We start from the raw sequence: 15433 nt of genomic DNA, 5'->3' as shown, positions 1-15433 counted from the left end.
TCCTTGCCTCAGTAAATGACACCATCTTTTAGTTGGCTTATCTCTTCTCTTTTCTCCCTCTAACCCAAAATCCAAATGAGAGTACACATATTAAATATAAATCGGAACATATTTTTCCACTGCTAACACCTTTTAAGAGTTTTCCATTAGACTCTTAAGAAATCCCAACACCTACCTGTGTTCCTGCATATTCTGACCCCTTATACTTCCTATTATATAAATTGTACATATTCACATCATACAAATATACACACACACATACACACACATCATATTCACACATCACACAAAGATGCATACATCAATGGCTAGATTCTTCCAATACATCATATTCCAATTTAAGTGTTGTTTCTGAAAGGTCTGCTCTAACAAGCTTATTTATCTAAATAGCTCCTATTTCTACCCATTGTTTTCTCTTTGTTTCCATTGTTTCCATTTTGTGCTTCAAATTTATTTCCTCCATGGCCCTTACCCTCAGTTGTACTTATGGACGTTATGCCTACTAATTCACTATGTGCCTCCCTTACCAAACTGTAAGTGCTATTAGGGCAGAGCCTTTGCCCATTTATCCACCTCTGTGTACTCAGCACTTGGTACAAGCCTTGATATATTGTAGGCATTAAGTATTTCCTGCAACAATGTATGCAAGAGTGAATGAGTGAACTTTTCTTTTTCTAGCAGCTTATTTCAGAAGAGCTAGTATGTTTTTTTCAGGATCCTTCTTGTAATTTATACTTCTAATCAGAAAATTCTTCAACAGAAATCGTGTTGCAAAGTAAGATAATGAAATGTCATTTTGTAACATTATTTATCAGTTACTGTATCAAAATTATCTTCATTATGAATAGGCTTATAAACACATGGGGGTAAGGAATTTAAGTCCAAAAGGTTAATAATAATTTATAATGCTAGAAAAGCCAACCTGGGAGAAATGAAGCACCTTAGTTTTGTCCTTATTCATATGTTGGTCTATAGTTTCCCCAGGTTATAATTGTTTCATTGCACCAAGAAGTAGCTTGTTAATTTTTTTAACCATTACGATCTCATCAAGCACCAAGAAAATTATTTCTTCAAAAGCATCACCCCTGTGGAATTAAAAGAGGAAAAATAAACATGCTTCTTTTATCTACAGTTTAGCCTCTTTCAATACTCATTCCACCCTCCTTCCAGGGGGAGAAATTGGAATGCTGAAAGCCTGCATCTTCCAGACTCGCTTGCTGCATTATCCCCACCTTTTCCATGCCCGACAGGAGACTGAAAAGCAGAAATTGTTTTTACGAAGAAAATCACTTTGATGTGAGTAAGTTGCTGAGATTGATCTCAAGGTTCCCAGTATCTAGTCTGTGGGTGTGAAGAGGCAGCTGTAGAGGCAGCATTGATGGAAAGACCAGCTTCCTGACCAGCTGGTGGGCCATTTGCTCAGCAATCCACAGGAGCCCTTGATTTCCATTCTTCCAGTCTTTCCAACAATTGTTTGCATCTAGCTCTGCATATAGACACCCTTCTGTTTATATTTGCTAGAGTGATTTGTACATCTAACACTGAAGTCTGATATAAACATAAGGAGATGTTTTTTAAAAGTTTTTATTTCCTTTCTCGATTGTTTTTTTTCATGGTAATTCTTCAGGCTCAAACGTACTTGATAGTATTAAAAAGACCCTGTTCTTTTTCATTTCAAATAATATTTTTTTTAAGTGGCAAATATTTGTTTCTTTTTTCACCATGCAAAAGTTCAAATACATACAAAACAAGAAATTATTATTGTGAAGCTCGATGTGCCAAATACCCAGGTTCGACCATTATTTTGTGGACTGGCAATTTTATATCATATAAAACCCCATACACATTTTCCCTAATATAGATCATTAGCAAAGTGTGATTTACCAGTCTCATGAAGTAGAGGATCATTTATCAGAAAATAAAATTTAAGTCTCAGGTTCATTGACATCTACAAATAATAAAATATAAATGTAATAAAATAAAATAGCAATATAACATAAATACATTTGTTATATAAACATAAATAATATACAAGTTAATACAAATAAAATAAAACATCAGATAAAACACATATTAAATAAGTATGAGAGCATATCATGCTCTGTAAATTTGCTACTATTTGGGGCTTGGGGCTGGAGTAGAGATATCATATGCTCTGCCATATTCCTCTATTTTAGGAAAAAATGACATATGTGCCCCAGCTCTTCAAGATTTTGGGTTATTCTCAATTTCTCTCATTTCTAGAAATTTTTATTATTTTCATAAGTTTCAAACTGGCTGTTTTTAAACCATATTGTTCTGACAGGAAAACATAGTCTAGAATTATTAAACATAAAAAGAAACATGTTTACAAATCAGCACTAATTGAATTTCTGTCTTATCTCCCACTCTCCCTGACTAGCAACACACACACACACACACACACACACACACACACACACACACACACACACACAATTTTGAGTATTTGGGGGCTAAGAGCTTGTAAATAAACCATTTATGTATATTGCCATTAGGCACTTGAGCTGATTTGTATGAGCCAAGAGTATTCAAGTCATCCAAAGTAAGAATGACAGGCAGGCAGAACACTGGCTCCAAGAAGGGCAAACTTGTCTTTTAGCACTAGCTCAGCAGCCTTCCCCAGATGTGCTGAGCGATCACCCAGCTCGGCTTCTGCTTCAGTGCATGAGTGTTGGCCTCATAGGAAATGATATTGGCAAAATCAGTTCTCTTGTCAGTGGTGCACAACCTCACTTTGACATGACTGCTGGGCTAATAACACAGGTCTCCCAGTAGCATAGAAATATCAGATCGTCCCATCACTCACTGCACATAAACGTGTTACCTTTCCCCTCAAAACTAAAACCAAAATAACAACCACAAACACACCATTGAGTTCTGCAAGAAGTATTTTTTCTGATGGCTGTTTGCAAACATATGACAAATACAATTCAAAACTTTCTTCTGCAAATACTTTGGCAAAACCAGTGGCCCAGAAAGAACCTTGTTTCCCCTTAGTGCCTAATCATGTCACTCTTACAGATACACTGACCAAAGCAACCAGTTTCTCGGTGTCATTATAGAATCAGAATTGTGTTTTCCTTTCTTGAGATAAGATATATATTTCACCAGGGAAACAGAGAAAGCTATAAATCAAACAAACTGAGTGAATGATCAGTCATACACTAGACTGTACAATGATACATTCTTAATCATAAAAATTTGAATCCATGGTAATTGGCAATCAACTCTCAAACCCACAGAACATCTAGCTGTCTCTTTCTGGACATTTCATGAGCCATACAATTAAGCAGCTGTCAATATAATTTTTTTATCCCACTAATAACATGATAGGGATTCCCTGTAATTCTTAATTGCTACTTAACTAATGTCTAGTTTGGCATCCTGTGGTCTCTTTTTTGAGAGTCCTTCACCACCACCTTTATTCCCCCACTAGCACTGTTACTCCCTAGGAAGAGCAGTGTTTCACCAGTGCCAGCCAGCCTGGCCTACACTCTCCACATGATGTCCTATGTTGAAGCTCTCTTTTCAACCTTTCTCTCATTGAAGCTTCTATACCAACTTATTTTCTGGGGCATTGTTTCCAGATAATTATCACACAGGGAAGATCTGGAAATCTTATTCACTTTAACTGCTAATAGCTAAGAGGAATTAGTTTGTTACCCCATACACACAGGCCCTGAGAGATTTGCATTTTAATAGAGGACAATTCCTTCTATCTGAAAGGAAGGGTATATCTCTAATGGTAGAATTTCAAGCATCACTGACATTAATGAGGAAATATTTGGGGTGAGAACATTTATCACCAAACCATAATATTTGAGATGACTATATTTTTCACCTCGACTTAAGCTTAACCTGAATAGAAGCCGATATTCAGATATCATGTTTGAACAAGAATTAATGCAGAACTTAATGTAAAGCAAAATCCTAAGCTATTGAGCAACACTGTTTCTTAAAAGGTTGCATTATTCTCTCAGCTTATCTTTGCAAAGTGATGTCATTATACCATGCAGCTCCTCTCAGTTCCATTACGTCTTCACCAAGGTGGCCTTAAAGTTCCCCACAGCTTCCCTAAACTTTAAACAGGCTTCTTCTCAACCTTAGGCTCCTGACTTCTCCTTTCTAAGAATGTTTACTTTAGAAACCTTGTAACTGTAAATGTTTCCTCTGCTCCTTTGAGTTATTATCTCAAAAGTTACTCTCTTTCTAAAAGCCTTTTTCCAGTTTTACAACCAGGGAATGCTTTTCTCAAGGACCTGGAAGCCATCCCCTTGAAATGTAATCATCAAGAAAGATAGTAGCTCTACCTCCCAGTTTCTTGTTCCTATTTGTAAAACTAGACTCTGTCGTGAAGATGACAGAAAGTTTACTTTTGCTTTGAGGAAGGCCAATTAGCAAACACATGTGGCCTTCATGCCCCACACCCCATTCTAGCTCTTAAAAACTCTCCTGCTTTTTGTTTCTGTAAAACTGTGTTCCGAATAAATTCTGATCTCTCTCTCCTATTGCAATAATCCTGAATAAAGTCTCCCTTGCTCATTTAACTTTGCGTACTGCAATTTTTTGCTATGACAGTGTGTACATGGACAAATTTAAGTACCTATATTAAATTTGTTTATATTACTCCAAGACTCTTTGATGCAATAAACATCCTGAACATAATCTGACTAAGGAAACAAAGCACAATACCTTTTTTTTTCACCTCAGTGACAGTTTCCTTCTCAGTTTTCTTTTTGACATCTTCTTTCTCTGATAATGAAATGAGAAAATGATAAGCTTCTATCTGTTTAATTCTCATCTATTGCAGGACACCCATAAATGTCATTAAGGCATTCAGATATAGCACGGTCACAGCCATGGGCATGTCAAATCTGAGTTAACCAGCGCCTTCTTAACTGAGCAGTGGCTTTGGTGTGCTTTCTCTTCACAAAGGGAGTAAATTTTTGCTAAGGTCCAAAAAATCTCTCATGACAGTGGAAACATTAAATGGCATTATTAATTATGGTATAATTCAATAGTTTTTCTGAAGGACATTAAAAGGAATAAACTGAATGTGCTGGAAACATGTCAGAAGCTTGGAAATCTCGGGGACTCCCTTGGGACTTCAAATGCACTATTTGAAAACAACCATCTAAAAAGAACAAAAAAAGAGCAAAACAATCAACTAATTTCTACCTTAAACCTTCAATAAGTTGCTGTTCAGGTACACATTTTTATTAAACAGACTGAGTTGAACCCCAATCATCGTATTTGTATATGTAGTCAAGGAAAGTACTGAATTAGAGAGATGGAGCACCACGCCCAATAAAAAAAAATCAATCAGCAACAATTTTTAGAAATTATTGAGGCTTGAGTTTCCTGTTTAAAAATGTATCAGTCTCAACTTTATTTGGAATACATTTCAAGATGTTTGTTAATAACAATCATAAGAAAGTTATTAAGGAAATTTCTTTCCTAGAAAACTACAGGTTTACTGGTGGCATTACAAATGGATATTAATAGATTAATGTGTTCGTTTTTTAGTTCCTTACCTTTCTTTTTTGTTTCTGAAGTCACTTTCTTCTCAGCTTTCTTCTTTTCCTCTTCTTTTTCTAGAGAAGAAATTGAAACTATTTCCTTCAGGAAAATTTAGTACAAAATGAAAACCAATATTTGAATGAAGGATCACTGTTGAGTCAGTTCTGCCTCCAGATAGTTTTGTGACTTTGAGGAAGCGATTTAATCTCACTAAGCCTTATTTTCCTCATTTGTAAAATAATAGTACTTCTCTCAAAGTTACATAATGTTTACAAAACACTTTTGTTGGTGCCTGGCTCACAGTAAATGCATAAAATTGTAGGCTGCTAATATTGTTTACAAATAATTAATCATATGGGTTGAGCTTTCTGAACCAAACAATTGTTTGTCTAGTGCCTAAAGAAAGATATTAAAATCTAATTTCTGAGGAAAGATACTGCAGGTAAGCTTAAAAAATTATTATTTTGTTTTCTTTTCCTATGATCAGTTTCATTAGAAAATACACTAGGCCATTACTATCTATTTTCACTTAATTTTCTTTAAATCTGCTTCTTGTCAACAGGCATTTGGAGCCTGGTGACATTTGTCTGGCTCTGTGTTGGATACATAACTTCCCCTGCCCTTTCTGAGTGGTGTATCAACGAGGCTGCTTAGACTGTCTTTGCACCCAAAGGTTGCAGTAAGCCTGGATGTCACATAAAACAGTATGTGGTATCTCTAGACTTCTTTATGTAAGATATCTGTTTCACAGATCAAAAAAAACCTTGGTCTGAGGACAGAGGGAACTTCAAATGCCCAGCTGTAGCCATGTAACAACTGGACATTCCTGGACATTTCTCTGGTAAGTGTTCTCGTTTCAAATAATGAAGTCTTGTAGAAGTACAGACTTGTTGAAATGGAATATTCAGTGCTTTTAGGTTTGAGGCAGCTATGAGTACAGTTAATGTTGAAAACTGAATGATTTTTATCTTCAATTAGTAGTGCTATTTACCTGATAGTTGAAATACCATCCTCTTCGTCATTTGTCTTTCATTGCAAGTATAGATGCTGAGCTTTCAAAGATTTTCATTACCCAGAACTATTATGAGATTGTTGCTAGGCTGAAGAAATCCAATGCATAGTTCTAGTATGAATGTTCAAGTTGCCTACTAATGACTGCATCTTATTAAATATATGAATTAATTCAGCCCCTTAGGTATAGAGATATTTTACGTACAAGATCAAAGACAATACTTTCAGAGTTAGAAGTGTAATTTATAAATAGCTCCCTTTCATGAGTCCTAGAGATAAGTTAGTGTTGTAGGGAGAAATATATTCACACTCTGTCTAAATGTGTCTATAGTGTACCATTACAGCTCATCCAGTCAGAAGTAGAAAGTCCAGAAGTCAAATTTTGATAGTTTCAGAGTTAGAAATAAACCAATTGAGTTCCACTTTGCCTTTTTCTAAAGGCTTATACATATTAAATATGCAAATCATGTTTAAAATTTGGAATAAAGATACTTTTAAGTATCATTACTTTCAACTTGTCTGGGAGAAATTTTGTGTGGCAAGGCATTTCCCATCTTAACTAAATAAACACATATGCCAGACAATTGAATTGGCATTTGCCAAATAAACAATACCTTCTGATTCATGTGCCAGAAAATGGGTTAATTAAAATACAGATTACTCTCACGTATTTCTTAACCCATATAAAAATCAATGCCATAGTCACAATAAGATCATAACTCAGTGTGCAACTCTCTAAGATTCATAACGAATTAATGATGAATTAATATTTCATTTTAGAGTGTCTGCCAATTAGCCAATCTTTATTTTGAACTTTAGAATGAAAGTAGATATTTGAGGTCCTAAGACAGAAAACATTCTTTTCACTTTTTAAAAAAATAATGCACTTGTGAAATAAATTCTACCCTTTAAATTAATATAGCTGGGATTTTATTGTAGTGGTACAGTATTCTTGCCTTAATTCAGATTGAATTAATGCTTCCATTACACACTCTGCCTGTGATTATGGCCATACACAGAGAGTCATGAAGAAGAGCAGAAGCCCACAAAAAGCAGGTGTAAATAATGAACTTTAATAACATTTTTATGAATTAGACCTTTAAGCTGTCATTACAGACTCACTTTATTCATGGTGAATTCATTTAAAACATCAACTTCTGAAGATTCTGCATTTCTTCAAGTACTATTGTCTCTATTCTATAGGTGACTTGGCAACGGTGGAATGAGTGGAATTATAAAAAACACAGCAATTTAGTTATATCCTGCTTAGATATAAAAGTAACCAATGTTTTTTTTGTGTGTAAACTCTCCTGCTGACTTTCTCCTTCATCCACAATCAGCAGTGCTCTTCCCCTTTCATAAGACTATGCACCTACATGTCCAATTTCCTCCTCACCCTCTCTTCCAAATTGTTTGCTGCTTTGTTTGTGACAGCTGCAGGAGAGTTAGAACATTCAGTGTCATTGGTTTTCAGAGAGTTAACAATTAAATCTGCCTACAGAGCGCGAACTTATCAGGGTACTGCCCTTCTCCCGGCAAAAGTGCCATGAGCTCTGAAGTGATGGCTCTATCTGGCAGGGATCACAGGAAAGGCTGGTTGAGAGAGAAATCCTCTGCACAATGAGCAGCTCGAGCCACAAATATGTTATTAGCTTCTGCATAAATTAACATCAGATGAAAGAAAAATTAAACGACTTACTTTTTTACTTTGTAAGCATTTACAATGGGCTTTTTTTTTCTCTTGCTTTTAAATGTTTTTATGCCATCTCAAAGCCAGAAAATGCACAATAGTTAATTATAATTGTAAAGCTTGCTGAGATGCCTGTTCCGAGCAAAATGAGGAAACAAATGCAAATGTTTCATTTTCATCTTAGGTTTTGTTTCGCCCTTCTTTGTCTTTCTGGTGTAGAGACTATCCAAATTTTACATGTCGGATGGATGCTTTTCTTCTAACCCTCTTTGGCCAGGATTGAAGTATTCTTGGTCCCAGTCAAGTAAATAAAGGCAAGTTTCTTTCTTAACAATGCATTCCAACATACCTCGTCACTATCGCCTTCTTTCTTTAGAGTGGCGGGGCTTGGCCTGAAACCCGACTCACTAGAGCCATCATGGAAAATTTCACACAAGCAGCTAAGTTAATCACACTGGTGATTGTCAGAGTTCTCCACTGTCATCTACAGAGGGCCAAGAGGGCAGACAGAAAGCATGCGTGCTAGCATTGGTGACCCTGGTTGAATTCTGACTCTAGTCCTTCTGGGTTAGGTGACATTGGGCAATGTGCTGTGACACACTGAATTACATTTTCCTCATTTGGAAAATGGGACTAATAAAATCTACTTTGTTGGTTTGTTGTGAGGTATAGAGACACTGAGTTAAAGTGCCTGGACCAGAGTGGATATTCAAAACATAATGACAACAGTAACTAGATATTACTATATTTTGAAACAATAAAAATCTGGCCACATACAATCTTTAGTAATTCTTCTAGATATGACACTTACTGATCTATATGAGTAAATGCATGTTAATTCCTATTTCTCTGAGGGATTCTGTCTGGAATAGAGTACATAGGCAGGAGTTAACATGTTATGAAAGGGACATTGTGCTGGAATGAAGGAGAAAGGGATCCATTCCCTCATTTTGCTATAATTAGTAACCACTGCTTTATGCAACTGTGAATAAATTTTGTCTTCAGCTTTAAAAGCAGGGAAATAAGTAGAGTGTATTTAAGGTCCTCTTCATTCAGTTACTCCTTCATTTTCTAAATGAAGTATGCATCTTCTTGAATTTAATTCTGAATTTTGCTGGAACAGGTAACTTAAAAAGCTTTAGAGTTGCAAATAGATGCTTTATGTTCTCTGGCTTTGTTCTTGCTTAAAATATTTTAAAGCTAGAGAAAAGTTCACTTTTGAGGCTGAAATAAATACATACATATACATAATATATATATACACATATATTCATGCATATATGAATATATATGTACATATAATGTCAGGTGGTAATAAGGGTAACAAAAAAAAATAAAGTTGGTTTAGAGGATTAGACATGGGCATAGGAAGTGGTGTTGTTTTTTTTTAAGGTGGAACAAGGGTAAATCTTTCTGAATGGGTAACATTTTAAAAGATTCTTTAAAAAAGGTGACAGAGCTTTGGGCCATTGTGGAGAATTTTCTGGCAAAGAAAAATATTCATCAAGACCTTGAAACAGGATAATGGTAGATACACTCAAAGAAGAGCCTGCAGACCAGTGTGGGTGGAGCAGAGGATACAGAAGCAGATTGGTTAGAGACATGGCCAGAGACTAGCAGGGGCCAACAACATGGAATCTGTTGCTCATGGAATGAGTTTTCCAATTTACTATGAGTAACACAGGAGGCCACTGAAAGGTTTCAAAGAGAGCAATTATACAGTGATGAACTATGTTTCAAGAGGAACTTCGGCATTGCTTAGTGGTGTCCAGTATCTCAGTGGATTCTGTGATTATATTGTAAGAAAGAAGAATGAAGAAGTAAAAGAATTTATTACAAATATTATTTTCCTTTTTTTATCTCCCCACAATTTCTTCTGAATTTTATTTGGGACTCTTGAAGGAATGCAACATACTAGGCCTGTGGGGGGAGTACCTCACTTTACATTGCAATTAGGTTGCTATGACAGCAAAACTCTCTAAATTAAGGACTTCACTTGACTTATCTGGTATAACTAAGCTGGTCTTTCAGGATCTGAATCCATTGTCTTTGCCTTGACTTTTCTTTTAGTGATAACTGAATTCTTCTTGGGGGCCAGCTCTTCTCATTATCAGCTAATAACCACAAACAATTCACAACCAGCAATTCTTTAGCACCTTTCCCTGACTACCCAGGAACTTGTATAATTTTTTCACTTAATTAACAAATGCTTATTTAGCCTTATGTCAAACCCCTTGCTGGGGTCTAGAGTTTTAAAAGATTCCCTCCAGGAACTCCAAGTATGGGAATAAGAAGTAAGAAAGTTAGTAATTGCAAGAAGGGCTCTAGGGTCATTAAAGGTGAAGTCTAAGGGAACATCAGAGAGGCCCAAACCCGACAGGGCCAAGTGAAAGTGGAAAAGCTACTCCTGGGAAAGTAACCACCGATGGCACCTGGAACGGTTGTGGGACCTGGTTGTGGACTGAGCACGGCAGGTGTTACTATCAATGCCAGCTGAAGGAGCGGATGTGCAGATGTGCTCACATGCTACAGATACAGCCTGAGAACTCTTAGTGATGAAGGGCTGATCATGAAGTAAATGTCCTAAGGGACTCCAGAGCTTCCCAGTGTAAACCCAGACATTTTCAGGATGCCATGCTATAGTTCTTTAAGCCTTCAGAAGTCTGTGGAGAAGGGCTCTCAGTAATTTTTTTATATGATCAGAGCAAGTCAAAAATATGTATTTAGTTTTAGTTGGAACCACACTTATTTCAAGAAGATAGGAAACCTCAATTATACGGACAGACTAAACACATGACCTTTACAGGTATTTGCATATACACTTGGTCCTCAGGTAAAAATCTATACATCCTGTAATCTGTGAGAAAATGGGTTTTGTATATGTAGATGAAGGCTGCTACATTTATTCTTGTTCGCTTTTCTGCATAGAAGTGAAACAGCATAAGAAACTTCTGAATGTGTATGTGTGTGTGTGAGAGAGAAAGAGTTTGAGAAAGCCCACTGTGGTTTTCATTTTCCCTGTCAGTGTTTTTGCATTTCAGAAAATAAAGGCTAAATTTAAGTTTCTTGACTTTTACTCAAGCAAGAAACTCTGCAGCCACATACACTCATCTCTGGATAGCTTCATACAGGAAAATGCATTTTCTTTTTTGTTTCTCTTAGTTTTTTTTCATGCTGCTGCCAAGCACTTTTGACTAAGGTGGTCCTGGGGTGCTTTCCCACAACTCTGCAAAAACCTTTATAAATGCTACATTCAAAACACTCTAAACCACCCACCTCAGTGTGACACTATCTCCCTGATACACTCAGCGAGCCAAAACTGAACTCATTATCATCTCCCCAAACCTGTTCGTTTCTTTATGCCACTTATTTACTGAGATCAGATGAGGCTTTAGCAATTAGGCTCAGCCCTATTAATTGCTAGTCTAAGATAATGGAAATAGACTGAGTTTGAATATGAGATGGCTGGCTTCCTATTCCAATTATACCATTGTTAGTGATGAGTTATCTTAGGCAATTTACTTGATTTCTCTGATCTTCTCTGTAAAATGATGTGAAATCATATTCACTGCTTGAAGTTGTTTTGAGGGTTAAATGGGATTAGGCACATAGCAAAATATTCCCCATTAGCAGTAGCCTTCAATATTTGTCTTATCTCCAAACCCAAAACTCTAACCTATAACCATCCACCCTTTCTATAACTGACACAATGAACTAGAAGGAAAATATAATCATGCTACCCTTTGCTCAATTGCCTTAGCAGGCTCATATCAGGTATGAAGGGGTGTAAAATCTTTAACCGAGCGTGAAAAACCCTTCAGGACATGATCCCAGTCCTGGATTAATACATTTCATTGAGTTTCGTGTATACTGACTAATGTTATTAATGCAATTACCTCATTATTTCTATAACTGCCAAAAAAAACTATTATAAAAATTAATAGTTAACTATATATGTAACAGAAATTTCCTGATAGAAAAATGATAATGATAATAATAGCAACCAATGGTTAAATACCCAACTGCTCTAGAAAATGTAGTTTAATGCTATATACATTACATTATTCAATTGTCTTAGCAACATTCTAAGTTAAATGAGCGGTCAAGTAGTTTGGCTTACCTATTTTACTAAAATTTATAACTAACAGTCAATCCTATTAAAAATCACCAAAAGATATGAGTTTATTTTACCCTCAGACAAAGAAAAATATTATGTTGGCCTAAAATTCAATAAAATTTATTGTGTCATAGAGTTAATGGAATAAGAACTGGGGCCAAATTTCTATTTTATTATTTTATGCTCTTCTCAGGATATTTCTCACTGAATAGCTAAGGTGATAAAGTTCTCAGTTAATAGGATTGTAAATAAAACATTACTAGTTCTTGTAGAACATTGTCCTTGGATGCATCTTACGGTAAGAAATTATCTTACAAGTTTCTTACAATGCTCCTCTCTCTATACAAATCCTACCAACTTACTCTTTATGTCCCAATGCAGTCTTGTGATTTCATTGCATAGCCTTGCTTCACTCATATCTCTTCTTCCCCCTAACTTTTACAGCCTTTATAGTCTGTACAACTCACTTTTGTACTTCAGTACACAATGTTTCATAGTATCATCCATTGCATAGAGGCATGCCTGGTTGCCCCAACAAGTTTGACATCTCTATCTGGACTACAACCATTCCGTATACAATTATTTAAATACTATGTAAAGCCATGAAGTCTTCATTCAGCTAGTAAGACAGTTTATTACCAACCTATCAGCCTGGATAAAAAAGAAAAAAGCTTGAAATCTCTGGGAGAGCAGAGAGAGACTTAAGAGACCAGTTATCAAGCCCCACAGTTTACAGGCGAAAAAATGAAGGCTCTAAGAAGTTCATCAATTTGATAAAGAGCATACAACTGATCAGCATTGTTTCAAAGCTGAGATAGGAAGCCAGGTCCTCCACCTTCTCTCTAGAGTTCTCTTGCCCACATATGGGTATTATTTATAATTGCAATACTTAGGTAGGACAAATTATATATTTATTTAAGAAGATGATAGTGCATAATGTATTTTTTCACCTTACTATAATTGGCTTCATTCATGCAAGTTGTATTTCATAATGGAATATTGAAAGTATGTAAATATGATATATACTTAATAAGGGAACACTTAACTTCTTCCACATATTTGCCACAGTAGACAAGCTGTGGCAATTTTACATTCAATGTCCAGTAATTACATGTGGGTGGAAGCCTACAATTCTTCAGAGACCAGTGGCAACCAAAGCATGGTGTTTGGGAGGGTGTCTTGTATTAAGGAGAAGGAAAGAAAAAAAATCTTCTGGGATTATTGATATAAAAATAATGAGGTCATATCTGATAATTGTGCTTATGCAAAGATTTTATGAAGCAGCTTATTTTGGTGATGAGGTGGGAATGGAAACGTTGCCCCAAGCTGTCCTGTTTAATCACTGAGGACTTTGAGAGCAGTTAGGGACCAAGCTCTCCTGAGAAGCGCAGGCCTGGCAAGGTTGATGAGAAAATGGCTCTCACGCAGAAGGTTAAAATCACCTGTAATGTTAATAAAGTGTTAATAAGGTGTCATTTTATGATGGGGAGGGGAACTCATATAGATCTGCTCCATTTGTGAAAAATATAGAGAACTACAAAGGGCTCTTTGAACTTGTAGGCCTTCCAGCCCCAATGAGAGTTCCCAATAGACACGGGAATTAATTCTGTCACAGAATTCAATACTCTGTTGAAAGATTGTGAAAATTAATATTATATTTAATTTAGGTTCATATTTAAGTTAGTTCTTTTTAAGTTATCTCCATAATTAAATGCAAATTGACAATAATGGCCAAAATGGTTACATGAAGTGCTTATTATACAAAATCTCTTTAATGCTCCTGTAGCCAATTTTCCTTGGCCAAACATATTCTAAAATATATAGTGGGCATCAAAGGATACAACTGATTTAATAAAAGTTAGCCTTTATATACAAATATTCAAAGAATGAAAACTTCATTACGGCATACAAAGCGTGTGGTGTGGGGACAGGAGTGAAATAAAATATAAAACTTTAAGGTGCTAGCTAAGTGGCGTGAGATAAGAAGTGCACCAGGATTTCACAGGATGAAGTGAGTGCTGTAAGAAACTTTGTATTTAAGTGCTATGATAGGAGGCTTTAAGGGCTTCACAGATGTGTAGAGCCCTTTCACTCACAACAGGGTCCATGATTTTTTTTAGATCTAGTGATAAAATACTAAATTGTTTCCAAAGTACTGTGAGCAAATTTAATAATCTAGTCTATATATAAGCTGTACACCTTTTAAACATTAAAGTGCAAAATATGTTTAAGCTCCTACATTTTGACCTGTTATAACTGTATTCCTCAAATTGAATATCATCTTTACTGCCACATGTAAGTCCTTTTCTACATAATGCCATTTTCTTGCAACTTGGTCCTTAGGAAGTTCCAGACTTAAATAGTACATCAAGGATTGTGCATAATCAGCCTAACTAAAAACAGCTTGATTAATACTAAATATGTCCTGGTTCCTAATCAATTATGTTAATGAAGTCACAGGCAGAGCATCTGCAGGCCCTGATAAAGCCATGATCTCCCCACCGCCTGAGAAGGTGGGCTCCTGGGGAAGCTGGTGAGTGCCAGCATCCTCGGGGCAAAGACTCTGCCTCTCTGGGAATTCAAAGTGGACACTAACAACTTGTAATCCCACAAGACTGTGATGTTACTCACTCAAACACAGTACTGGGTTCCAGGATGAAATGTCAAATTAAATTGCTCCTTAAATATAGCAACAGAACTCAAAGAAGCCAAGTTTCCCTCCCACTTTACAAAAGACACATCCTTTTCCAGGTGATAGGCTGATAGGCAAAACATTTGCTACTTGGCTTTTTATGAACCTCTTCTAGGAGATAAACTGGAGTCAAACACATTAAAATTTGCCTAAAACTGGGGAATTGGAGTTCTTTAGTCCATCTTGCAATAACAGAATTAGAATCTGATGAATCCAAAGGAGATACGATTATTTATAGGCGATCTCTTGTCCTGTGAACCATGAGACAGTCACTTGTCAGCTTTGTGTCAAATTATGTCCAGTCCAAACTGTTATAGTCCAAATGCCAACAGAAACCGAACTCTGATCTCTCTCTCTCTCCCTCTTTCTCTCTCTCTCTCTG

The 15433-nt window shown here is 36.1% G+C and overlaps 1 protein-coding gene and 1 long non-coding RNA gene across 8 annotated transcripts in view; one reads left to right on the top strand and one right to left on the bottom strand.

Annotated features, from left to right (window-relative positions):
* The window catches only part of TRDN (triadin), a 377090-nt gene that overhangs the window by 185975 nt on the left and 175682 nt on the right, over positions 1-15433 (bottom strand). For 6 of the 7 annotated variants that reach the window (XM_057489292.1, XM_057489293.1, XM_057489294.1 and 3 more), the window contains exons 11-12: positions 5556-5615; positions 4714-4773 (exon numbers count right to left, since the gene is read on the bottom strand). In XM_057489292.1, the coding sequence (XP_057345275.1) occupies positions 4714-4773; positions 5556-5615 (120 nt within the window). The remainder of the gene's footprint in view (positions 1-4713; positions 4774-5555; positions 5616-15433) is intronic. The other variant, XM_057489298.1, reaches the window with a different exon arrangement.
* The window catches only part of LOC118921812 (uncharacterized), a 38713-nt gene continuing 28911 nt past the window's right edge, over positions 5632-15433 (top strand). The window contains exon 1 of the long non-coding RNA XR_005028519.2: positions 5632-6382. This is a non-coding gene — a long non-coding RNA (uncharacterized LOC118921812). The remainder of the gene's footprint in view (positions 6383-15433) is intronic.

The sequence above is a fragment of the Manis pentadactyla genome, chromosome 12, assembly GCF_030020395.1.
Source record: "Manis pentadactyla isolate mManPen7 chromosome 12, mManPen7.hap1, whole genome shotgun sequence".
Lineage (NCBI taxonomy): Eukaryota > Metazoa > Chordata > Mammalia > Pholidota > Manidae > Manis > Manis pentadactyla.
The sequence above is the reverse complement of the archived record's forward strand: the minus strand, read 5'-3'. Positions and strand labels throughout refer to the sequence as shown.